The following is a 26,161-nucleotide window of genomic DNA, read 5'->3' as shown; positions in this document are numbered from 1 at the left end:
CATGCCCTTGCTCAAAAGCATCTGTGTAATGTCTGGCTCTATCTAGGGAATGTGGCCTGTTTTGTTCAGCTTGACCATCGCTGACAAATGACAAGAAAAAGAATCAAAAATTGTTCTACAGCCCACAGATAGTACTGCCAGAGTTGATAAATAATATCACACAATATAAGCTTTGCATTTAATGCAAGAAATTATTGCCTAAGAGAGACCATGCTAATCTAGCCAGCTCAGCCCTCTCTCTTCGGAGAGTCACGTCAAAGGGTAGAGAAAGAAAAATCTTGTCTGACCTAGTCCATTGAAACATGTATTTACAGAGTGTCTATTAGATGCCAGATAGAATGGGCTAACCAGATGAGAACAGAGAAAGTCAAGACCTCTGGTAACTATGGGCCATGGCAGACTCTGACAGATGTCGGAAAGAAATAAAAGATGTGGGGGTGCAAAGAGAAGAGTGGATTCTCCTTCAGCCAAGAAACTAAGAAAGCCTATTTAAGGCAGGAAACTTCAGAAAGTTTTGAAGGAACGTTGAATTTATTTAGAAAGAAATAGAGGAGAAATTATTTCAAGGGAAAAAGAATAGTCTACACAAGAATTAAACTGGCGGCCCTGCCTGGTTGGCTCAGTGGATAGAGCGTTGGCCTGGCGTGTGGATATCCTGAGTTTGATTCCTGGTTAGGGCACCCAGGAGAAGCGACCATCTGTTTCTCTACACCTTCCTCTTTCCCCATTCTATCTCTCTTCTCCTCCTGAAGCCAGTGGCTCGACTGGTTTGAGCATCAGCCCCAGGAGCTGAGGATAGCTCTCTGACCTGAGCGTCAGCCTCAGGTGCTAAAAATAGCTCACTTGATTTGAGCACTGGCCCCAGATAGGGGTTGCTAGGTAGATCCAGTCAGGGAGCATGTGGGAGTCTGTCTCACTATCTCCTCTCCTCTCAGTTTAAAAACATAAAAAAAAAATAAAAAAAAACCTGACCTGTGGTGGCGCAGTGGATAAAGCATTGACCTGGAACACTGAGGTCACAGGTTCAAAACCTGAGGCTTACCTAGTCAAGGCATGTACAGAAGTTGATGCTTCCTGCTCCTCCCCCCTTCTCTCTCTCTCCTCTCTAAAATGGATAAGTAAAACAAACAAAAAAACAAACAACAACAAAAAAAACTTAAAACATAAAAAAAGAGAACCTGGCATAATGTAACTGACACCATTGCCAGAACCTACGAGAGGTTACAGGCTCCTCAACTAGGGAAGTGCCTTGGGCGGTAGCCATTGGAAGATAGAAATGGAGAAGATATTATGTCGATATTGGGTCTAGCAGAGTTTATGCATTGGGAGAGTGGGGGGAAAGCATGAGGGACCAAAATTGGGATTCCCAGAGCTTCCCAGCTCAGGAGATACCATTGCCAACAAGAAAGATAAGACAGCTAGAAGCAGGCTATAGGGTTAAGGGTCCTGAGGACATGAAGGGAGAGAGAACATGGAGTTTCTGACCGCTGAGGTATAGATGCCTGTAAGTCATCCGGACGGGGCAGGAGACGGGCGTGTGAGGTTTGAGAAGAGAACCAGGAGAGAGCTTGTCCAAATTTTAGCTTCCCTACTAAATTATCTTTTTCATTATCACCCTGTGAATCCGTAAACCATACATTTTAGCTAAGGCGTTCAGGAATCTTCCATACAGGTTTCTGATGACTTGTATAAACCACCTTTTCCAATGTTCGGCTTTAAGGTCCTGTGTCTACTTCACCAATTAACAACTGTTTTCCATTTACAGCTTATTCAAGGTGGATTCAGGGGCATCTGTAGCCTCGACTTACGCTGAGACTTTCAGTAGGGTCACAGAAGAAATAAGTCTAACGAATGATGCCTTCCTGTCAGGTGAATTATTTCATTTTGAAATTCTATAGAAGAGAAGAACAACAATCAAGTATTGGTTCCCCCCCTTTAAAATAAATTAGGGGTTGTTTTGCCGCTGAAAGTTTCCATTCAAATGACTGATCAGATCTTTCATGTCTGTTTAAAGAAATGTCTGACTGAGGTCCTTACGAAATGATAGACCATGATAAACTAGATGGTAGCTGCCAGTGAGACAATGAGGCATTGTTTACATAGGAGACGGAGTAACTGCTTTGACAAAAGAGGTTCTCGGGTATCTATTGTATGTACAACTAAGAGATTTACTGGAGCTTTTATAATATCTGCAAGACCTTTTTTTTTTTTCCAGCTAGCTTCATTAACTTGAAGTAAATCAAATCGTGCAGAAATCTGGCTCAGCAAGAAAGCAACCCGGAAAGATAGAACATGAAGAAAAACAGACGTGGGAATGATAAGGTTTAGAATCTTTGGCATTTTTCATAAACATTTTGCTTGAAGATTATTAAATTACAACCCAGAGGTGGGGGGTTAAAGACAAAACACAGTAAAACTCACTCTTAAATCAGATCTTTTTACCTCAACTTTTCTTTACAATACATATTATATATCTGCACATACAAAGTTTGCGTCGACAAAATACAGTCTGTACAGCTTACACGGTATTTGAAAAGAAACTTTCATATATCATATATATATGCACAAAATTGGAATTTTTTTTACTTGGGGGGGGGTAGCTTATTGGGAAATGGTGCGGTGTGCAGGAATGGAACACCCTCAAAGGAAGTGGTACTTTTCTAGGAAGAGGGCTCTGAGATATATTTTTTATGATGGGTAGTTTATTTTACCCATTAAGAAGAACAAAAGACGAATCTGGGCTGCTAACGTATTTTATTTTCTTTCTACTCTAAAATGCAGGCCAAGAAAGTGATCAGGACAGTCAGGTGAGCTGCCTCAGTTGTTAATACCTCGCGCCTCAGTCCTTGCCTTTCTAAGTCCTCTCCGCATTCATTCCTTCATTCCCTCCCCTTTTCTGAAGCTATAATGTTGACATTTTTAGTTTTGGAAATAAGCAAAAAAGTAAAACTGGACGCAGGAATAGTATTTTAAGGCAACCCAATACTTTCATGAATCCTTCACTTTTCAGCAATGGACCGTGACGCAGGCTGACTCGCAGCACTGAGGAGTTCACTGACACTCTACTACATACGGGTCTTCAGCAACCGTGGCTGTATGAATCCCAAAGATTTGGGCTAACCTCAGTAATTATTTAAAAATCTGTTTATAAGAGACACGACTCGGGTAAATGATGTCTATCACAGACTTGTTAGCTCAGAGAAGAAAAAAAAACACACACACACAAAACGACTCTCACGAACAATAATCTGACAGGAGTGTGGGGGCAGGCAGTGTAAATAAGTGAATCTTTCCTGAGAATCTGCTCGAGGTGTGAAAACAAGTCCCAAGTCATTCTAGAATCCACATGGTCTCCTGGCTATTCTCAAGAAGGGTGTCCAGCCCCGTGGCGGCCTCGCTTTAACTCCGCAATGACAGGGGGACGTTAGTCTTCCACAGTTCGCGCGCTGCCTCCTTCTGCGGGGTCACTCACAGCGCAACCAGAAAAAGCACGCACGCGCGCGCCCACCACGAGCACGTGCACATCTCTGCACTTGCAGAAAGGGGGGAAGACACAATGAGGGTGCCACGCAATCCACAAGTCAGAATGACACCCCGGGTCCGGCCGAAAGAGTGGTAATATCGGTCTAATCACCCAAACCCAGCCTCGGGGGCGGGTGTCCGGAGTCTGTGTGCGTCCTAGAGAGCACTGCGCTTCTTCCGCAGGGCGCTCGGGCCGCCGCAGGGTCTCAGCTCCGTGTACTGCACCTGTGAAAACAAACAGACGTGACGCTGGCGGGTGGGTAACCCTAGCTCACCGCGGTGTGTGTTAATGGCTCCCCAAGGACACACCAAGGCAAAGGAAGGCGAGGTTCAAAGGTAATGAATCATTTTCTAAACACAGGGACATGGAGGGGGATTAATTACAGGAAGGATTTGAGAAGTCATGCATCATTTCTTGAAACCAAAATATTAAAAGCAGATTTTTCTAATGAGATGCATGGGGCTCTACCTGCTCTGGTCACTGCTGGAGGGCTGCTGTTGCGTGTGTGTGCCCCTTTCTCCACCGTAAGTCAGCTTAATAATAGCCTCTTGGGAATGTTTATCTTCGTATAGGATACAACTTACTAAGAAATTACTCACTTAAAATTATCTAAAATCTTGGGGAAGAAGAAGAAGAAGAAAAAAAGAGAACTCTGCAAATTTATTTTGCCAGAGAGAAAAATAATGTTGAAATGGATACTGGCCTCCAACTTATGTAGGTTTCTTTTAAGAAAGAATTTCATTTCCGGTGGAATGGCTAAAACATCTGTGATAAGGCATGAACCCTGGGTGTCCCCAGGGGCAAACTGTCTACCACACCACCCAGAGGACCCCACTGGCATACTGTCTGTCTTCCCGGAATGCTCTTTGGTTGAGTTTCTCTATATCTGTGCCAACCCCACTGGATGACCGCTCTGGGGGCTGGTGCCTGAACTGGGCACAGGCGACCCGACGGGGCTCAATGGTGATGTGCATTCTTCAAGGACGTGGGCATGAGCTTACGTCACCGCGCCAGCGACGGTACACCGAAACCCTGTGGCTTTCGTGCGTGAGCTTTGACAGGCTGACGGCAGAACGGCTTTATGTAGTGGAAGGCATTGCGGACCACGTGTGCTCGCTACTCTGAGCATCTGTGCCTGGCTCCCCAAGGACATCGGGATCCACACAGAAGGTGAGTGGGCTCCACTTGGTCACAAGCAGACACAGGAATAAAAAAAGCGCACTTTCCTCTAAGTGTTTTGTGGCAGTCCCCCCGGGGGAAGCAGGGGTGACATATCTGTCGATCTTCAATGCAAAACAAGCAAGGGCCAGGGGACTCTTTCCTAACATGTAATGCCAATATTAACAAGTAAATTCATATTTATAGAATGCATTTTAATAGATGATTACATCAGAACGAAGGCTACAGGAATAGGGCATCACGGAGCCTATTTAAATTCGGCATGAAGGGGAAAAAGCTCTAGGGAACTCTCAGCCCTATGTCCCCAGGACCCACCCAGGGCCCCAGGGAGCCATCATGCCCACAGTGGCCCACGGATGAAAATTGGTAATTGATTTGGAATTCTCTCAGATAATAAAAGAACCGTGTTTTTGATCACCGTGATGCTATCTCAGGCCATGGTCTCTCATGTGCTGATGCTATGATGATCCCTCTTTTAGTCCACTACAGAAATTGTCACCTGCCCCCTGGGTTTATAGCCGCCTCAGCTGTGGGGGCCCCCCGGGTCCGGCCATTTTATGGGACTTTCTGGTATTGTTGCCTTGGTTAATCTCTGTGTCGCCACAGAAACAGGACGCTGCTGGACCAAGTGACAATTACCTGTGAATAATACGTCTGGATTGATCTCAAATTATTTCACGCCGTCTCTGCCTCTGTGTCTATCGGAGTAAGTGGGGCTTTGCCCTAAGCATCCCTAAATCTTTCGCGCGGGGGAAAGAGATAGGAGGGAGGCCTGGGAGATAATTGGAGTGAACAAGAATAAAGAAAGTAATCCTCCTGTTCCCCTACTTCCCACAAAATGCCTGCCCTCAGGGGACAGGAGAGAAACGAGCCAGCCTCCCCCAGCCGGTACCTCACACTGTTCCTCTTACTGGGCCCATCTTATCCTCTTCGGGGGAGGCAGGCAATCAAAAGGCACAAACACCGCGCAGTGGGGGCTCCAGGCCGTTCCTAAGTAGCTCTTTCTCGGGATCACTTTCCCCAATCATCTCGAGGCCTGGGACAAAGGTTTGCCTGCCGCCTCCCTGCAAGCCAGGACTCTTTGAAGATTTTTCTGATTCGCCATCTCGATGACTCGCCCTAGCACGGCCTCCGCGCGCCCCTCTGGCTCCGGAGCCGGCCAGACTTCCCTGTCGGGGACCCCGTTGGTGGCGACCGTTCATTACTTACCTTTTGAACATCAGACGGTACCCTGGAGAGGAAGTCTAGTAGCTCATTACTGTCAATGGCATAAGGATTTCGGAGCTTCTTAGTGAATTTATTTATGCCTGAAAAAAAAAAAAAAACAAAAAAAACCACACACAGGGAGATCTCTGTCTGTCCATCTGTCTGTCTGTGTATCTATCTATCTTTAAAACTATATCCATCTATCTTTAAAACTTGTCTGACTGGGGGAGGAGGGGCATTCACAAGTAAAAATTAGTGCGAAAACAATTACTAGGACCTCAAGCCATGCGGACGTTGCTGTCGTTCGAAATCACTCACAAACGCCTTTTCTTGCAGGAAGGAAGGGAGGCTCGTTGGAGAGGCTCAGCCTTCCTCAGCTGTGAAATCCCATTACTATCCCAGCAGCAGGGCGGCAGAAACACGCGCGAAAACCGCCGTGCTCACTGGTGTTTTCGGACGACGCTGATTAACAGCGTCCTCAGCTAGGGACACAAATGTCCCAGATGGGAAAAGACCTTCATCAGCCCAAACAAGTCCCCGCCTGGGGGAGCTGGACCAAATACAGCAGCTGGGAGGTGTGGGGCCGACTTGGGTGTTTTGTTGTTGTTGTTGCTGTTAAAAAAGAAGCTGCAAAAATCTACCCCCCGCCCCCAACTCATTTTTCACAGGTTCCCCCTCTCTCCCCGCAGAACAGAACTTGACATGTTGACTGTACTCTGAGGCTGCAGGAAACTGTGAAAAGTTATTACTGAAAAATTATCTGCCTACGGTTGCTAACTTCATTTATGGACCGCAGCCCCGGTGCGTGGGTTTGTCTAGGGCAATGGAATCTGTGCTCATTTCAGTCAGAACACCGGTGATGAGAAGAGGGTTCAACGTCTCACTGTCCCTGGCGGCTGCACTTTTGGGCTCTGTCCGCGCTCTCCTGTTCAGAGGGTGCTCCTCTAACTGCCTTTGTTTTCTCCAACTCTTCTTCTTGCCTGCATCCAGTACTCAGAAACTGTAAAATGTCAGCCCTTGGTCATGCTGAGTTTTAGAAGCAAAAAAACTAGGTGGCCTTCTAAAGTTTGGCCACAGAGAATTTGTTGGACAAGGGTTACACACCTGAAGGTCTTGTTAATTTTCATGACGCTGAATGAATTTTCACTTGAAGTCTATGCCTTAACCGGCTCCTATTCTGTAGCCAAGGTAATGCTGAACTATTTAATAGTCACTAACACATCCAAGGTTTGATGTTTTGTTTTTTTTAATTCCATTAACTATTATTTCACTTTCATCTAAGGATGGGACTTCCTGGATGGCGCTGTACCAAACACAATGCCAACCTCCAGTCACTTCCTCAGAAAGGGTCAAGTTGACACCTGCTTTGCCAATGGCAGCCGGCCATTGTTCCCAGCAAATGGAGGCTCGGGGGCTGGGCTGGGAAAGCCCTCTTGCCAATGATCCCCTTTCTCCAAAGCCAGAGCTGCTTCGTCTGTCTTCCTCCTCCCCCCCCTCCCCCCCCCCCCCCCCCGCAAGCAGCTTTATGTTTCTAGCTAACATTTCCCCCAGCATTCTTTTAAACTAAAATACACTCACTGCATTATTCCAAAGACATTCACTGTAGCCTAGGCTTTTGTGGCAAAAGAAAACAGACAAGGCAAGATGATAAAGGGAGACAAAGACGTACGGAGAAAAGATATATCTTCAGTTGTTAATTATATATAGTGTGCACATCTGGAGCCTTTACAATGAATGGCAAGGCAGGGGTGACGTCCCAGCCGGTCAGAACAGCACATTCTTAGTTACTGAGATGATTATAAACCTGCGCAGTAGCCCCGATGCACCAGTGAGGACAGAAGTAGTCCGCAACGCACTGCGACGATGTCTGAGAAACTCAGAATAAAAAGCGTAAGGCGCTCCGATTATGTGCTTCAAAAGCACAGCTTATTTTTATTTTATGACTGTCACAGGCTTAAATGGCAGTAATTCTACCACATTACCTACTGTGTGAGACCATGTGTCAACAGATCATGGACTCCTTGGTCAACTTTGAAGGGTAAGGAACAAAGGATTATGGTGCACAGATAACACTGAGCCCTAGTTCTAACTTCGCCACGCATTCGCTGTGTGACTTCAGACAAAGCACTTAGCCTTCCTGGGTCTGATTGCTCATATGAAAATCTGAATAATCAAGACCGGCCCTGATCAGCTCCTAGGTGGGTGGGAGAGTCACATAGGACAACCCAGGCAAAGGGATTCTGTAATCTGAAGTTCCCCAGCAACGGAGGCAGGATCCAAACACCCAGGGATGGCATTTGGGAAAGACGCTACCATTCAGCAGTCTCCGATCACAGGCAGATCGGGAGAGTGGAACGAGCCTGCCAGTTAAAAATTCTTAAAATCACTTGGAGGAAGTCTGAGAGGAAAAACTGCACGGCTGCTTTGCACATATGGCCACTGGAGAATAACCACTTGAAATGGAATTTTAACACAATTTTTTGGATATTTAATTAGGTGAGCAAAAAGTTTATCATTTGCATATTCTTTTGCATTAATAAAGCAAAAGAATTGTGAAGATAGTAATCTGCATGTCATTTCCCATACCAGTAACTGTAAACCAACTTTTGCCTGCCCTTGAATATAAGTGACTGGCATGGAGCCCTGACCAGGACACACAGGGGTGGGTGAGGTGGGCTGGGAGGTCCACACTTGCTCAGGTATCGAATACTGAGCATGCCTTCCATGTAAGAGATGTAGCGCTATCCAGCAGAGATACAAAGTTACGTAAGTCATGGTTCTCCTGCTGCACAGAACACTAGAATGAATGACTATGCTGTCTTAAAACCATTCTACTTATGAAATTTTGTGGGTTATTCTGTTTTCCTATACTTTTCCCATTTCTCAATGCCCAGGTTTGGCCTCCGCTGACATCAGGATTCCACCTTTGTGGGTTCTCGCTGAAAAGGTCTACACTGAATAGTTTTAGAAAAGGTCTCAGCTTTTGCTTAAAGACAAATGCACCTCATCACGATCTCTTCCATTTGCAACCTCTCTGAACATCTTAATATCTGAAGATCCCTAATAGTTGAAAATTCAGCAGCCGAGTCACAGGGGCCAAGTGATGGGAAAGCAGGACTGATACAGACATCAGTGGAGAAAGGCTGATGGTGTCTCCATCAAGTAATTTCCTACAACGCACTCTCATCCACCCAAAGCCCACCCGGCAACAGCGGTGAAGAGTCACAGAGCTGTTAGTAGTAAGCCCAACTGCTAGCTTCAGCAGTAAAGGCATGAAATTTATTTCAAGTGTGCCACTTCTACTTTTGTAAAATAGATAAACCACCAATGGGCACCCCCCTCTGGTCAGTAGTACCTTCGGCTCCTTTCCGCACGGGTGAAGTGCCTCCCCCTGGTCCCCCAGCCCCTGCTCCTGCATTCAAACATCGGATTGGATTATTATATTTTCCTCCAGAACAGATGCCGTGGCAGGAGCAACCTGGCTACCTTTACTGTATATAAGGGGCACAGTACAGGTAGTCTGCCCACTGTTTGAGTAACAGTGTATCCTGAACATTCCTGGACCACAGCAATGTATTATGCAAGAGAACTGATGACTATGAAAGCCAAAGGGACATCACATTGCACGATCCCTTTTTTTATTTGATTCCAGCTATGCCACAGGCCTTTAAATAGCTATGCTAACCGTTCACGCAACTGGCCATTTCAGGGGGGTCCTCCCTGGAAGTTCTGGTTCCCCAGATGCCTTCCTTAATCTCGTGTTGAACGGCCAACGGGAACACGTTTCAAGTTTAAAACCCAACTCTAAAAACTAGGAACTGGTGCTTATGTCAAGCTGATTGCTAGCAAACTTACCCCAGATTAAAATGATGTAACGAAACGGGATGAAGTACATCGTGATGGTGGCCACCGTCAGGGTCAGACAAGCCAGGAGCGAAAGAAACGGGACTGTCCAGTTGAACGTGCTGCAGACAGACCACAGAAGTGTCACTTTCTCCGAGGCCTGAACAGCTACACAGACTCATCCCAGTCACCCGTATTTCTTAGACGTACAAATGAAAACGGTCTATTGGAAAGGTTGTTCTGAAAACCGGGAGATGAAAGCCTGCCCACGGCCCTGGATCAGTGGCTAGAGCATTGGCCCAGCATGCAGACGTCCGGGGTTCGATCACCAGTCGGGGCACACAGGAGGAGCAACCACCTGGTTCTCTCCCCCTCCCCCTCCCCGTCTTGCAACCAGTGGCTCAGCTGGTACGAGCACCATCGACCTCAGGCACTAAGGACAGCTTGTTGAGACAAGCAGGGGCCCCAGATGGGAGTCGCCGGGTAGATCCCAGGTGGGGGTGCACGTAGGAGTCTGTCTCTCTGTCTCCTTACTTCTCACTAAAAAAGAAGGAAGGAAGGAAGGAAGGAGGGAAGGGAGGGAGGGAGGGAGAGAGGGAGGGAGGGAAGAAGGGGAAGGGAAGGAAGGGAAGGGAAGGAAAAGAAGGAAAGGAAAGAAAGGAAAGGAAGGAAAGAAGAGAGAGAGAAAACAAAAAAGAAGGAAGAAAAGGAAGGAAGAAAAGGAAGGAAGGAAGGAAGGAAGGAAGGAAGGAAGGAAGGAAGGAAGGAAGGAAGGAAGGAAGGAAGGAAATCAAGAAAGAGAAGAAAGAGAGAGAGAGAGAAAGAAAACAAAAGAAAGCCTAAGATGACTAGGCCCTGGAAAAACATTCTTCAGGAGAAGGTCACCCGACCAATTTCCCTTGAACTTCCTGGAACTCACAGTCCTGAAGAGAAGGCATTGGCCCTCAAAAGTCATTAAAAACTACAATATTGTCACCGTGGCTCCACGAGTGGAGATCTTCAAGACTAAAGGTTACTAAGGTCACTTCGAAGTCCGTATTTTTCTCAACTGACACGTAAATATTTAGGGAAGGAAGGCGATCCCAGAGCTTCAGCGCTTTTGTGTTTTCTAATCACAGAATCTCCAGACTCCTTCACAGCAGAAGCTCAGCAGAGCCCTGAAACGGGCCGGGCAGCACTCAGCTATAAACCATTACATCACCAACCCACAGGCAATGGAGGTGAAGTTACCCCAGATTCTGATGGGGCCTCGGGCTCCTTTGATTGCACCTATTGCCTGCTTTGACGTGGGCAGAACGGGAGATGTTGAACATGGAATGAGACATCAAATGTACCGTGGAAATCTTGCACAACCCTAGAAAATGGTCGGTCAAGCCAAGGCCCCAGGTTAGGCCTCTGAGTGCCTGTGGCCTTCAACTTCACTCACATATTCATTTACTGACCCATTTTATTTACTTATTTATTGTTAGGTGAGAAGAGGGGAGAGAGTGAGGCAGACTCACACACAGGCCCTGATGTGATCCACTAGGCAACCCCATCTGAGGCCAATGGTCGAGTACTGAGCTAATTTTAGTGCCTGAGGCTGATGGACTCCAGCTATCCTCAGCGCCTGGGGCCTTGCTTGAACCAATTGATCCACTGGCTGTGGGAGGGAAGGAGGGGAGAAGAAAGAGAGAAGGGGGAGAGTAGGGGGAAAGAAAGGAGAGAGAAAGGGGAGAGGGAGGTGGTTAGAAGGAGAAGGTTGCTTCTCCTGTGTGCCCCCTGACCAGGAATCAAACCAGGAACATCCATATGCTGGGCCAACACTCTATCCACTGAGCCACTGGCCAGGGCCTACTGACTCATTCTTAAGTGTGAGATGGTGAAGATTTTATAAGAGCATGAATGAGAAAGGGATATTTACCAACACCTGTTTTGTTCAACATTATACTGGTGCCCACAGCCAGGACACTGTATAGTAATACCTCTAACGCTCAAAAACTTACTAGACTCCTCCCCATTTTTCACAGAATATCTTGTAGTTAGTTAGCACTTGCACAGAACACCAAAGGCTGCAGAACCATGACAAATCACAGCTTTCCACCCTGACATCAAATAGTTTGTTAAAATGATTTTTATAGATTTCCCCAGGAGCTCTCTAAATTCTAAGGAGGAAATCCCTGATTTGGATAGTAATGAGATAAATGAGCTAAACCTTTCAATTAATGAAAAAATTAATGAAAAAAAAAATCATTTGTTTAACCACTGGGAATCATTAACATGTCCTAAAAATATCACTTTTTTTCCCTCCCTTCTTCTTTTTCATGTGAGAGGAGGGGAGATAGAGAAACAGTTGTTGCAAACAGGATCCACCCGGTAACCCCCGTCTGGTGCCGACGCTCTGCCCATCTGGGGCCATGCTGGCAACTGAGACATTTTTAGCACCTGAAGTGATGCTCCACAGAGCCATCCTCAGCACCCGGAGCTGATGCACTCGAACCAATCAAGCCATGGCTGTGGGAAGGTGAAGAGAGAGAGAGAGAGAGAGAGAGAGAAGGGGGGAGGAGTGGAGAAGCAGATGGCCACTTCTCCTATGTGCCCTGACCAGGAATTTGAACCCAGGACTTCCACACACCAGGTCAATGCTCTACCACTAAGCCAACTGGTGGCCAGGGCCCTAAAAATATCACTTTCAAAGCTTCAAAACACTGAAAAAAAAATGACTGTGGCCACGTCTGGTATGGCGTGCGCAATTGCATCCTCTAGTCTCACCGCTCACCAAAGTAGCTGCCCTGCTCTTTGACCTTGTTGTTAGTGGTGTAGCTATTTTCCGCATTTTCCAGACTTGATCGAATGAAGTCCTCTCACTCTCCCACCCGGACTTATCCTGTGCACGACTCTTCTGTAACATACAAGCAGGGCTTCCACAGTGACTTCTGGGCTCTCCACCCACAGGGGGCCGCTGGACCTCTCCTTGGCTTCTCTGCCTTCACTCTTGGTCCCTCTCACCATGTCCCTCCTTGAGGAAACACAGGTACGTTAACCTGTCATTCCTGGGTCCCCACCACAATCTATACTGCACGGAACCTGCTTCCTTGTCCTCATTACTTAGTATTTCTTTGTTAAAAAAAAAATTATTGACTGATTTAAGAGAGAGAGAAAGGAAAGAGAGAGAGAGAGAGAAATACTGTTCCTGTACGTGCCCTGACCGGGGATCGAACCGGCAACCTCTGCGCATCGGGACGACTCTCTAACCAACCACGTTATCCGACCAGGGCGTCACTTAGTATTTCTTAGCATCACTTCTTAGCCAGGAAAGGTCCAGTTTCTAAGGGTGTTAGAAACTTCAAAGCCTCGCTCTGGAACGTCTTCAGGGAGGACGTCCCTGTTCTACTTTAATATCACTTTTCTCCTCTGTGGAGATGTCCCTAACCACTCAAGGACACAAGGGTTGGAGCCACCACTCCGTAACGATAGACCATATAAATCACTCTTCTGATATCCCGCTTGCTGCCTGGAATAATATTAACGCGACATGTTGATTCATGTTTAGCCTGACAGATCTGTACCTTTAAAAGCTGTATAATATTCGAGTAGGTAGAAAAGAAGGAAAGAGTTCATTCCATGTAAATGCAAATACCACTGGGGCCCTCTCCTCACCATCACAAGGGAAGCTTTGCTCTCCGGGGTTTTATGTAAGTCCATTTATCTGCTAATTGCCAATAGTTGGGTAAAAGTTTTCCTGGTCCTTAAGCACTGAATTACATGGGATTCCAACCGAGTTACACATGAGGTCCCTCTTGAATGCCCAGCAGGAACATTAAGGTCACTGCCGTAATGAATGGCCAAGGAATTAATAGGAGCTGAGCCTTCCTGTGACGCAGCTGGGCAGAACAGTGCCCTGTTCATGGCTGGGAAGCCGTCTCGGCCGCAGCCCCACAGCTGTGCTGGGAACGGCCAGCCCTCAGCAGCGCCGGGGAGCGGGGCCTGTTTAAATCACTCTGCCCTCTTCTCCCACCAGACACATTTCCTCGATCATTATCAACCGCACAACAGCCACATTTGTCTGCTCAGACTCGCAGACATGGAGACGGTTTTACCGAAGACATGGCCTTCCTTCCTCGGTCTTGCCCCCACTCCACAGCCTCTCCTCCTCCTCTGTGGCCAGTATGTCCCTCACTCAGTCTTTTCCATTGACTTTTTCTCTCCACTCATGTCCCCGAATGGTGTCTCACCTCCGGGCTCGCCACGCCCTCGCTGATGGCACAGACATGCTCAGTCACCCCTCTCTCCCTGCGCCTGGCAGTCCCGGGCTTGGGGCCTTGGTACAGTGGTTCACGCCCACTGAAGCCCCCTTCCATCAATCGGGTGCTCAGCTATCCCCTCATTCTCAGACAGGCTGGGAAACTGCTGCTCTGTGAGAATCTCTCTCTGTGTTTTTTTTTGTTGTTGTTGTTTTTTTTTGTTTTGTTTTATTTCATTTTTTTAATTTAATTTTTTTTTTTTTTAGTTTATTCATTTTTAGAGAGAAGAGATAGAAGAGAGAGAGAGACTGGGGGGAGGAGCTGGAAGCATCAACTCCCATATGTGCCTTGACCAGGCAAGCCCAGGGTTTCGAACCGGCGACCTCAGCATTTCCAGGTCGATGCTTTATCCACTGCGCCACCACAGGTCAGGCCAAATCTCTCTCTGTTTGTTTCCGACGGGCAGGTCAAACCTGCCCCCTCATGCTCTTACCTCCATCTAGCATTGACACCCCCGAATTCTGTTTCACAGCTGTTCTTCTCCCCTCTCTGGAAGATCGATCCCTAGAGTATTACTGACAAGACAGCGTCGGGGTGACAGGGGCAGGTTCAAGTCCAAGCTCCGTGACTTACAGGTTGTGTGACGTTGGGATAAGAAGTGATAACTATACTCCGTGTGATGTGGATACTAAGAATCCTTACTCCGTGGGAGTTCTGGAATCATTTCATCTAATTTCTTTAAGTAACTCCTTAAAGAGGTTACTACATGCCAAGGGCGTACAACACTGTCTGGTACACGACATCGGTTCATGTTGCTGTTATTACTGTCCTCCTGCGTTGCTCATGCACAGACCAAGTTGGTGCCAGCAACTCCATAACTGACAGTTGAATGACAATAAATAAAGAATTCTGATGCCCGCTCATCGCTTTACTATTTTCTACTGTTGCTCACGTTTTGTTCATCACTTGACAATATGTATAGACAACATCTACTCAATATATATTATATATAAACCTAGAGGAATATAGCAGATAGACATATGTAAGCAAAGTTCTAATACTGTCTAGTTTTTCTTTTCCTAAGACATGATAATAGGAATAACGTGCAAAGTCACCAAATTTCTGTAAAGATGGTTTTAAACCTATTTTTTAAACACACATGTTTACTATGATAGCAACAACTGGGTAGGCAAGAGCAATTTCAATTCATAGGCAACTGAGAAAGAAGACCAGTATCTAAACCTTTATTTCATAGTAAATATTCGTATCTCCTGATGGTAATCATTAGTTCTCAATTTCTCTGCATACTGATGAGACAAAACTTCTACTTGGCTTTTAGCCCTTTTTTTCTCCCTTTTCCCATGAAATTTCTCAACATTATCCCCTTTACTTAAAGAAACTGAATTGGCCCTGGCTGGCTGGCTCAGCGGTAGTGTTTGCCCGGCATGTGATTCCTGGTCCAGACACACAGGAGAAGCAACCATCTGCTTCTCCACCCTTCCCCCTTCTTTCTCCCTCTCTCTCTTCCCCTCCCACAGTCATGGCTCAATTGGTTCAAGCACATTGGCCCTGAATGCTGAGGATGGTTCTGTGGAGCCTCCACCTCAGGCACTAAAAAGAGCTTGGTTGCAAGCATGGCCCCAGATGGGCAGAGCATCAGCCCCAGATGGGGTTGCTGGGTGGATCCTGGTCCAGGCGCATACAGTAGTCTGTATCTCTACCTCTCCTCCTCCTCTGGAGGAGGGGAGGAAGAAGAGGAAAAAAAGAAACTGGGTTGACCAATAAGGTAAGAAAAGATATTCACTGATATTTAGAAAGAAAAACATGGCCGACACAATTCTGGATTTAAAGGGGGAAAGAAATAAATTCAGTTCAAAGAAAGCAAAATAAAAACTTCTCTATTCACTGGTACCAAATGAAAACCAAGTTACACACAGTTCAATGATGTATAACGAACACAAAGACCAACACAAACCACGGAAGAGTCTTTTTCAGCTAGGACTCCTTTAGAGAAGTTAGCGCCCTTCCACACTAAAGTAGGGAGGGGCAGGCTAGGGGTTGCATTTGATTCAAATCTCACCTGTTGGTTAATAAAGTTTTACTGGAACACCTATCAAACCCATTCATTGACATATCAACTATGACTGCTTTCACACTGAAACAGCAGAGTCTAGTATTTGTGACAGAGCCCAAAGAGCCCACAAACACAAAAATATTTCTTTTCTGGCCCTTTACAGAAAAAGTTTGTTGACCTCTGTCCTAAGGCACCCATGGTCGTGATAAATTAACCTCACATCTTTGCATCCATGATGCTACCAGTTAGGTATCATTCTTTGGAGAGTTGAGAAAATACTTTATCTCATTCAAGGCATTACTGTGGTCTATGATTCTGACAAAAAAAAAAAAGAACTCCTTGAAGGCATATTTGCTTCCCTTTTATTTGTGAATAGGATAATGTATTTTTGAAACTGAGTTTATCACTCAATCCAGGATATTTTTGATACTGAAAGGAAGCACTATCAATAATTGAGATGACTGGTATAAATCGAGTCATCTGGTCACCCCAGTTCTGTGGCACTGCCCAACTGTGAGATTGACAAGTCCAAAGAACAAACCAACCAAAGTTAACAGGGTTTGCCTGACACCATTGTTTCTGGTTTTGATTTTTGCATTTTCTGATCTCGCCCTCCCCACCCCCACGTGTCCTGGCGGATGGCAGCTCTAATTCAAACTCCACAGTACAAACATAAAACTTACTTTTTAATTCTTTCTCCAAAAGAAGCTACTTCCTCCAAGATGTTTTGCACTGTTGAAATAATGTCCTGTACCATATAGATTCTCTCGATGAAGCCCTTTTTCTCGGATTCCTAAGAAACATAAAAGATTTAACTCAGTTACTTTATTGTTACTGTCCCATACTAGACATTGGTCCGCTGTGGTATAATAGCACGGTTATCATGAACCGAGTGACTTCAAGAGATGTCACATTACTGACTCCAAAAACTATTTCCGCCCACTCATTCAGATGCAACCACGCTCAGTGAGCAAGCCTCGCGTGCTATCATGATGACCGGAAGTCCACAGAACCAAGAGCTTCATTTCCTATGGACGTGGATGCTTCGGCCAGAGAACTTTGTAATTCCCTCTCGTTGGCTGAACCCAATTTCCTCTTTGTCTTCACAATCTCCTGCCAGCTCACAATCTCCCCCTGCTGTCACAGAACTCCAGCAATGTTTCCGTGAGGTAACACTACGGCACACTGCATGGTCCCCTGGTCAGCAAACCGCGGCTCGCGAGCCACAGGCGGCTCTTTGGCCCCTTGAGTGAGGCTCTTCCATAAAATACCACGTGCGGGCGCTACCTCGATAAGGAACGCACCTACCTATATAGTTTCAGTTTAAAAAAATCTGGCTCTCAAAAGAAATTTCACTCGTTGTACTGTTGATATTTGGCTCTGCTGACTAATGAGTTTGTTGACCACTGGTCAGATACTACGGCATCCTAGACCTGTGGCTTCTTACTCAAATGCTGCAGAATTTTTAACTGTGTTTTAAACTTACTGCAGTTCTGATGAACATTTTAGTCGTCTTCCGCCAATCACCACAGAAACAGAGTAAGGAGAGGCCCTGGCCTGTTGGCTCAGTGGTAGAGCGTCGGCCTGGCGTGCAGGAGTCCCGGGTTCAATTCCCGGCCAGGGCACACAGGAGAGGCGCCTATCTGCTTCTCCACCCCTCCCCCTCTCCTTCCTCTCTGTCTCTCTCTTCCCCTCCCGCAGCCGAGGCTCCATTGGAGCAAAGTTGGCCCGGGCGCTGAGGATGGCTCCATGGCCTCTGCCTCAGGCACTAGAATGGCTCTGGTTGCAGCAGAGTGACGCGCCAGATGGGCAGAGCATCGCCCCCTGGTGGGCATGCTGGGTGGATCTCAGTCTGGCGCATGCAGGAGTCTGTCTGACTGCCACCCTGTTTCCAACTTCAAAAAAATACAAAAAAAAAGAAAAGAAAAAAAAGAAACAGAGTAAGGAGACAGGCTACCAAGTCACCAGACAGTACCCTGCTGAGGACTGTATTTTCTCCTTTATTTTATTTATTTACTTATTTCTTCTTTTCCAAGTGAGAGGAGGGGAAATAGAGAGACAGATTCCTGCAGGTGCCCTGTCCGGGATCCACCCAGCAGCCCCTGTCTGAGGCTGATCCTCTGCCCATCTGGGGCCATGCTCACAACAGAGCTATTTTTAGTGCCTGAGGCAGAGGCTCCACGAAGCTATCCATAGCACCCAGGGCCAATGCTCTCAAACCATGGCTGTGGAAGAAGAAGAAGAAGAAAGAAGAAGAAAGGAAGAGGAGGAGGAGGAGAAAGGAAGAAAGAAGAAAGAAGAAGAAAGAGAGAGAGACACACACACACACGGAAGAGGAAGGGGTAGAAAAGCAGATAGTAGCTTCTCTTGTGTGCCCTGACAGGGAATCGAACCCAGGATTTCCACATGCTGGACTGATGCTCTACCACTGAGCCAACCGGCCAGGGCTGCATTCTCTCCTTTAGAATCCAGGGAATTTCTCCCCAAGAACACCACAGACCTACTCCAAAAGGAGAAATGCACCCCCATGTTTGTGGCAGCATTGTTCACAATAGCGAAGATCTGGAAACAGCCCAAGTGTCCATCAGAGGATGAGTGGATTAAAAAGCTTTGGTACATATATACTATGGAATACTACTCAGCCATTAGAAATAATGACATTGGATCTTTTACTACAACATGGATGGACCTTGATAACATTATACGGAGTGAAGTAAGTAAATCAGAAAAAACTAAGAACTATATGAATCTATACATAGATGGGACATAAAAATGAGACTCAGAGACATGGACAAGAATGTGATGGTAACGAGGGGGGGTGGGGGGAAGGGATGGGGTGGGAAGGAGAGAGAGGGGGTGGGGGAAGGGGAGGGGCACAAAGAAAACCAGATAGAAGGTGACGGAAGACAATTTGACTTTGGGTGAGGGGTATACAGCACAATCAAATGTCAAAATAATCTGGAGATGTTTTCTCTCAACATATGTACCCTGATTTATCAATGTCACTGCATTAAATTTAATAAAAAAAAAATTAAAAAAAAAAAAGAATCCAGGGGATTTCTAAAGAGGATGCCCAGCAATTATTTTTCTTTCATGGAACTGGAAGCCAATATAAGTCCATCTCCCTCAGTCCCAATTCTTCATGTGAAATGGAATTCTGCTTTCTAAGTATATTCTCCTTACTTGGCTTAGAGAAAACCTTAAATGTGTCTTACCATCATAGGTAGTGAATGATGATAAAAATAATTTAGAAAGGACTCAAATGGAGAAAAGAAGATTCCCCAAAGAGTGGGATTTTTACAGTACTTCTCATGTTTTGGTACCACTTCTAGTTTATGAGATCCATTGTACTTGGGATTTCTCAAGTGTCCTCTCAGGTCTTCCAGCATCCTGGGGCCATGAATGGAGTAAGGGAGAACCCTCCACCTTGTAGTGAGAGCGATACAGGACAAAAGCACCAACATGGGAGAAATGTCAAAAAAGCACTAACTTCCCTCCCTGCATTTGCCCTTGTTTTCAAAGCTACATGGCTGAAACAGACCAAAGAACAAGGCAGAGGCAGAGTGGACCACTGACGCCGCCTCTTTCGTCAAAAGCAGGCTGGGGTGCTTTGAATAACTTCTTACCATCTTGTCTACAGTCCTTTATCTAACCACCCAGCACAAAAGACAAAGGTCAGGCTCACTGTTTCCTCTTGAGTATCAGACTTCCAAGATATTTTTACTTCTGCGCCCTAATGTTAAAGTTCTAATTTCCCTCCCTCTCTGAAGAACTAATTCTCTAAGCATTTCGCATTATAAATTTCATAGGCTACCAGAGTGACCCCATTCATGCTCATTAATCCACCGACGTCTATTAAGGGACACAATGGTGAAAACCTATCTCTGTGGGCCCCGTCAGTATTCATATTTATAAAGGGGGATTTGAAAGCGTCCGGGAATTTGACCCAAAGGGCAAACGTGGCTTCCTCTCTCCAGCAGCACAGAATTCAGGACAAAACAAGTTTATGGAAAATGCCTCATATTTTCATGAGGCTCAATTTCATTAAAATGTCCTATCCCAGTTAACTGACTTTATTTTCTCCCCAACGAAATACTCAAGTGCTGATGTTCTGGTCATAAAGAGAGTGTGAGTTAGTACACCCAAATAATGAATGATTCTCACACTATTTTTTTCCTTTTTAATAAAATTTGGTGTTATAAGGGAAAAAAGCAGAGACATCACGAGAGGTCTCAACTCCATAGGCCTCCACATTTTGTAAATTATAGAGTCAAAAAAACTAGCATCCACACTGATCTAACATCTGTTAGTTCTGTGATCATGGTAAGTTCCTTACCATTTCTGAGTTGCAATTTTGTTCTCTAGAAAAGGGAAATCACAGGGAGTCTTCACAAAATTAAACATCACATCATCTATAAAGCACTTGGTACAGTCTAAGTCAGGGGTCCCCAAACTTTTTACACAGGGGGCCAGTTCACTGTCCCTCAGACCATTGGAGGGCCGGACTATAAAAGAAACTATGAACAAATCCCTATGCACACTGCACATATCTTATTTTAAAGTAAAAAAAAAAAAAAAAAAAAAAAAAAAGGGAACAAATACAATATTTAAAATAAAGAACAAGTAAATTTAAATCAACAAACTGACCAGTATTTCAATGGGAACTATGCTCCTCTCACTGACCACCAATGAAAGAGGTGCCCCTTCCAGAAGTGTGGCACGGGCCGGATAAATGGCCTCAGGGGGCCGGATGTGGCCCGTGGGCCGTAGTTTGGGGACCCCTGGTCTAAGTGCTTCATACACAGAAGCCCCTTCCCTTCAAGGATGCAGAGACAGATGGCTGAATAGCCAACCTTTGGTCCAGTCGAAACAATACTGGGGTTGATTTTAAGTTTCAGAAGCAATGATCTCGCAGGACAAGTCCACTCATGTGTGCCCCGTGTTATGTGAGATTATCTGGCAGATCAATCTGCAACATGCTGGCTTTATTTACAGGGTTCAGATTGAACCAGAGGATGTAGTGGTAACACAGTTTAGCGAACACAACGTTACATCTGCCACTGCTACTGAATTTCCAAGGAAGAGGAACAGTGATTCGTTCAGAAAGACAGAACTGCTATCACATGTGTTGACATTATTTCCTTAACATCAGAGGCTTCCAATTATCTGAGGGAAATGAGCAATAAAAATAGTTATCGCCACCGGTGCGATCCAAAAAATAAGCAATATAATTGCGGCTAACAACATAGTTTTAGATTTTGAGAAAGAATGGGTTTTACTTATTACAAATTTGAAAACACACAGAGGCATAAGTAAAAATCACAGGATGCAGGGTCTACTTTTCACGCCAAGCCTGTATCACCACAGAATGGAAGAGATGAAGGCATGGGACTTTTCAGGTCCAAAATGCAAATTTCATAGTGGTCCCTCTGTTTAGGAAATTTCTATAAAGAGTGGCACTCAGGTCCTGGCCGGTTGGCTCAGTGGTAGAGCGTCAGCCTGGCGTGCAGAAGTCCCGGGTTTGATTCCTGGCCAGGGCACACAGGAGAAGTGCCCGTCTGCTTCTCCACCCCTCCCCCCCTCCTTCCTCTCTGTCCCTCTCTTCCCCTCCCGCAGCCGAGGCTCCACTGGAGCAAAGATGGCCCGGGCGCTGGGGATGGCTCCTCGGCCTCTGTCCCAGGCACTGGAGTGGCTCTGGTCGCAACAGAGCGACGCCCCAGAGGGGCAGAGCATTGCCCCCTGGTGGGCAGAGCATTGCCCCCTGGTGGGCGTGCCGGGTGGATCCTGGTCGGGCGCATGCGGGAGTCTGTCTGTCTCTCCCCGTTTCCGGCTTCAGAAAAATACAGGAAAAAAAAAAAAGAGTGGCACTCATTGTAAGAAAAAAAACAACAGCTCCAGCTCTGTAGCCTAACCATGAATATTATGTAAAGATAAAGGCAAGAGCAACATTTTTTTTCATTTTCCATTTGTTTCGAAAATGTAAAAAACAAACAAAAAAAACCCTGAATCTTTTGGCTAAGTTTTGAAAGCAGTTGAATTAAGAACAAATACTGTATCTGTGCTGTAACAGTTGTTTTTCTTTAGAAACAAAAATAAAATAAATCAAGAAGCAAGTATTCCCTTTGCCCAGGCCCTGCTGCCTTGTCTATGCCTCCTGTGAGTACAGGGCTAAGGTGCAAAAAACCCCGAGCCTCTGGGAGAGAATTAAAGCACCATCCCAAAGAAATTCCCAACTAAGAATTATTGTATTATCAGTATGTGACTTTAAATCTTTCCTACCTGTTCTGATCTAGGGAAAAGGCCTCCTTTCTCTTTAACTGCCTCAGCCAAACCAGAGAGGTAGTTCTGAAAACTGACCATATCAGGAATAATCTTTTCAACATGCTTGGTGCTGGTGCAGTAGATAGAGAGTCGGCCCGGGACCCTGAGGACCCAGGTTTGAAACCCTGAGGTCACCAGCTTAAGCGTGGGCTCATCCAGCTTGAGCATGGGCTCAACAATTTGAGCAAGGGATTACAAACATGTAATTCCTTGGGCTGGTCTGAGCCCGAGGTCACTGGCTTGAGCCTGAGGTCACTGGCTTGAGCCGAGGTCACTGGCTTGGCTACAGCCCCTCAGTCCAGGCACACATGAGAAGGCAGTCAATGAACAGCTAAGGTCCCACAACTATGAGTTGATGTTTCTCATCTCTCTCCCTTCCTGTCTGTCTGCTCCTTTCTCTCTCTCTTTCTCTCTCTTGTTAAAAAAAAAAATAAATGAGTAGCATTTATCACCAAGTGCACAGGCTTCCTGGAAGGCATCAATGCAAAATCTCTATCTTAAGATATTCCCAGTAGTTTGAGTCAACTAGAGAAAAGATGCAAAAATATAACTTTCAACTGAAAATGGGAGGATATTTGGTCTGTTTTGTCCCACTGAATATTTAAAAGCCTGCAATTTGAAAACTTGAGAAAAATTATAAACATCAGAAATAGACTGAGTGACATTTAGAATGAAAAAATAAAACCCTCTTAACCTCTGTCATCACAAAGAACAAGAAGCAGCATTACTGATTTATGTGATTAACATTGTTTTTGGGAACCCTGGCTTACCGCACTGGGGACTGTCTTTAGGGCTTCTTCCCAGGAGGTGCACTGGGCATGCATGGGGACGTGAGGACACACACACACACACACACACACACATGCATGGAGACATGAGGACACACACACACACACATGCATGGAGACATGAGGAGACACACACACACACACATGCATGGAGACGTGGGGACACACACACACACATGCATGGAGACGTGAGGACACACACACACATGCATGGAGACGTGAGGACACACACACATGCATGGGGACGTGAGGACACACACACATGCATGGGGACGTGAGGACACACACACATGTATGGGGACATGAGGACACACACACACATGTATGGGGACGTGAGGACACACACACATGTATGGGGACGTGAGAACACACACATGCATGGAGACGTGAGGACACACACACACATGCATGGAGACGTGAGGACACACACACACATGCATGGAGACGTGGGGACACACACACACATGCATGGAGACGTGAGGACACACACACACATGCATGGGGACGTGAGGACACACACACATGCATGGGGACGTGAGGACACACACACACATGCATGGGGACGTGAGGACACACACACACATGTATGGGGACGTGAGGACACACACACATGTATGGGGATGTGAGAACACACACACACATGCATGGAGACGTGAGGACACACACACAAACACACATGCATGGAGACGTGAGGACACACACACAAACACACATGCATGGAGACGTGAGGACACACACACACACATGCATGGAGACGTGAGGACACACACACATGCATGGAGACGTGAGGACACACACACACATGCATGGAGACGTGGGGACACACACACACATGCATGGGGACGTGAGGACACACACACATGCATGGGGACGTGAGGACACACACACATGTATGGGGACGTGAGGACACACACACATGCATGGAGACGTGAGGACACACACACATGTATGGGGACGTGAGGACACACACACACATGCATGGAACCGTGAGGACACACACACACATGTATGGAGACGTGAAGACACACACACATGCATGGAGACGTGAAGACACACACATGTATGGAGACGTGGGGACACACACACACATATGCATGGAGACGTGAAGACACACACACACATGCATGGAGACGTGGGGACACACACACACATGCATGGAGACGTGAAGACACACACACACATGCATGGAGACGTGGGGACACACACACAAACACACACACATACATGGAGACGTGAGGACACACACACACATACACACATGCATGGAGACATGAAGACACACACACATGCATGGAGACGTGGGGACACACACACACATACACACATGCATGGAGACGTGGGGACACACACACACATAAACACATGCATGGAGACGTGGGGACACACACACATGCATGGAGATGTGGGGACACACACACACATGCATGGAGACGTGGGGACACACACACATGCATGGGGACGTGGGGACACACACACAAACACACACACATACACACATGCATGGAGACGTGGGGACACACACACATGCATGGAGACGTGGGGACACACACACATGCATGGGGACGTGGGGACACACACACAAACACACACACATACACACATGCATGGAGACGTGAGGACACAAGGAAACACATACACACGGAGACATGGGGACACACACACACATGCATGGAGACATGGGGACACACACATGCATGGAGACATGAAGACACACACACACATGCATGGAGACATGGGGACACACACACACACACATGGAGACGTGAGGACACAAGGAAACACACACACATGCATGGAGACGTGAGGACACACACACACATGGAGACGTGGGGATACAAGGACACACACACACACACACACACACACAGCTCCACGGGGCATGGCGTTACAGTGAGGGCAAGAAAAGCCAAGCCGCACTCTCTCGGGCAGCGTTTCTCCGCCAGCAGTACCTTTGCTTTGGGAAATGACCAGCAGTACCTTTGCTTTGGGAAATGACCAGCAGTACCTTTGCTTTGGGAAATGAACACAGAATGGACCGTTCAGATGCTGAATCAATGCAATTTCTAAGTGGTTTTAAACAGCTCTATCTATCCGTCCATTACACCCCGCACTTCTACACTGACAGGTATTCGCCAACATGTTTCTTTGGCTTCAGCGTGTCATTAAAAGTTCCTCTGAGCCAGCTGACAGATGCCGTGCCTGTGACCACAGGCGGGTGGGCTGACGGCTTCCTCTCCCTGCAGTCACTGTAGGGAATCATGCAGGGAGCTGGAGCTGCGGGTGGAGCTGTGTGCCCTTTAGTTTTCTTGGAGGTGGGGGAGAGAGGAAGGTGGAAGAAGAAATATTTCTGTGACCAAACAATGCAACAAGTAATCCTTATTACACTCATACTGGACTCAGCTATCAACTCCTCCAGCATTCCTGATCCACTCACCCACTTCATCTCAACGGCCCAGCATAAGGTACACACTTTGATGAAAGTAGCAATCACGCTACATTCTGATTACTTAGAGCACCTTGTTTGCAGTTGCCATCTTTGTACCCACAGAGGCCCTCGTAAGAGAAAACACTCCAACAATGTATAATACTGCAGAAAAGTGAATCAGTAAGTTAATGACATGCTGGACTTGGCCAGTGGACTCAGCGGCTGAGTGTCAGCCCAGCGTGTGGATGTCCCAGGTTTGATTCTTGTCCCAGGTTTGATTCTCGGTCAGGGCGCACAGGAGAGGCGATAGTCTGCTTCTGCGCTTCTCCCTCTTCTCTCTCTCTTTCTCTTCCCCTCCCGCAGCAAGGGGCCCTGGGTGCTGACGATGGCTCCATGGCCTCACCTCGGGTGATGAAATAGCTCAGTTGCTGAGCAACAGAGCAATGCCTCAGCTGGGCAGCGCATCACCCCCTAGTGGGCTTGCTGGGTGGATCCCAGTCAGGACACATGTGGGACTCTGTCTCTCTGCCTCCCTACCTATCACTTAATAAAAATTTTTTTTTTAAATATTAAAAAATG

General features: G+C 46.5%; 1 protein-coding gene across 4 annotated transcripts in view; it reads right to left on the bottom strand.

Annotated features, from left to right (window-relative positions):
• Positions 1–2,417: 2,417 nt before the first annotated feature.
• The window catches only part of MCTP2 (multiple C2 and transmembrane domain containing 2), a 189,723-nt gene continuing 165,979 nt past the window's right edge, over positions 2,418–26,161 (bottom strand). For all 4 annotated transcript variants that reach the window (XM_066355202.1, XM_066355205.1, XM_066355203.1 and 1 more), the window contains 4 exons: positions 16,732–16,841; positions 9,764–9,873; positions 5,912–6,009; positions 2,418–3,747 (listed from right to left, as the gene is read on the bottom strand). In XM_066355202.1, the coding sequence (XP_066211299.1) occupies positions 3,679–3,747; positions 5,912–6,009; positions 9,764–9,873; positions 16,732–16,841 (387 nt within the window). In that variant the 3' untranslated portion in view covers positions 2,418–3,678. The remainder of the gene's footprint in view (positions 3,748–5,911; positions 6,010–9,763; positions 9,874–16,731; positions 16,842–26,161) is intronic.

The sequence above is a fragment of the Saccopteryx leptura genome, chromosome 13 (genome assembly GCF_036850995.1).
Source record: "Saccopteryx leptura isolate mSacLep1 chromosome 13, mSacLep1_pri_phased_curated, whole genome shotgun sequence".
Classification (NCBI taxonomy): domain Eukaryota; kingdom Metazoa; phylum Chordata; class Mammalia; order Chiroptera; family Emballonuridae; genus Saccopteryx; species Saccopteryx leptura.
The sequence above is the reverse complement of the archived record's forward strand: the minus strand, read 5'-3'. Positions and strand labels throughout refer to the sequence as shown.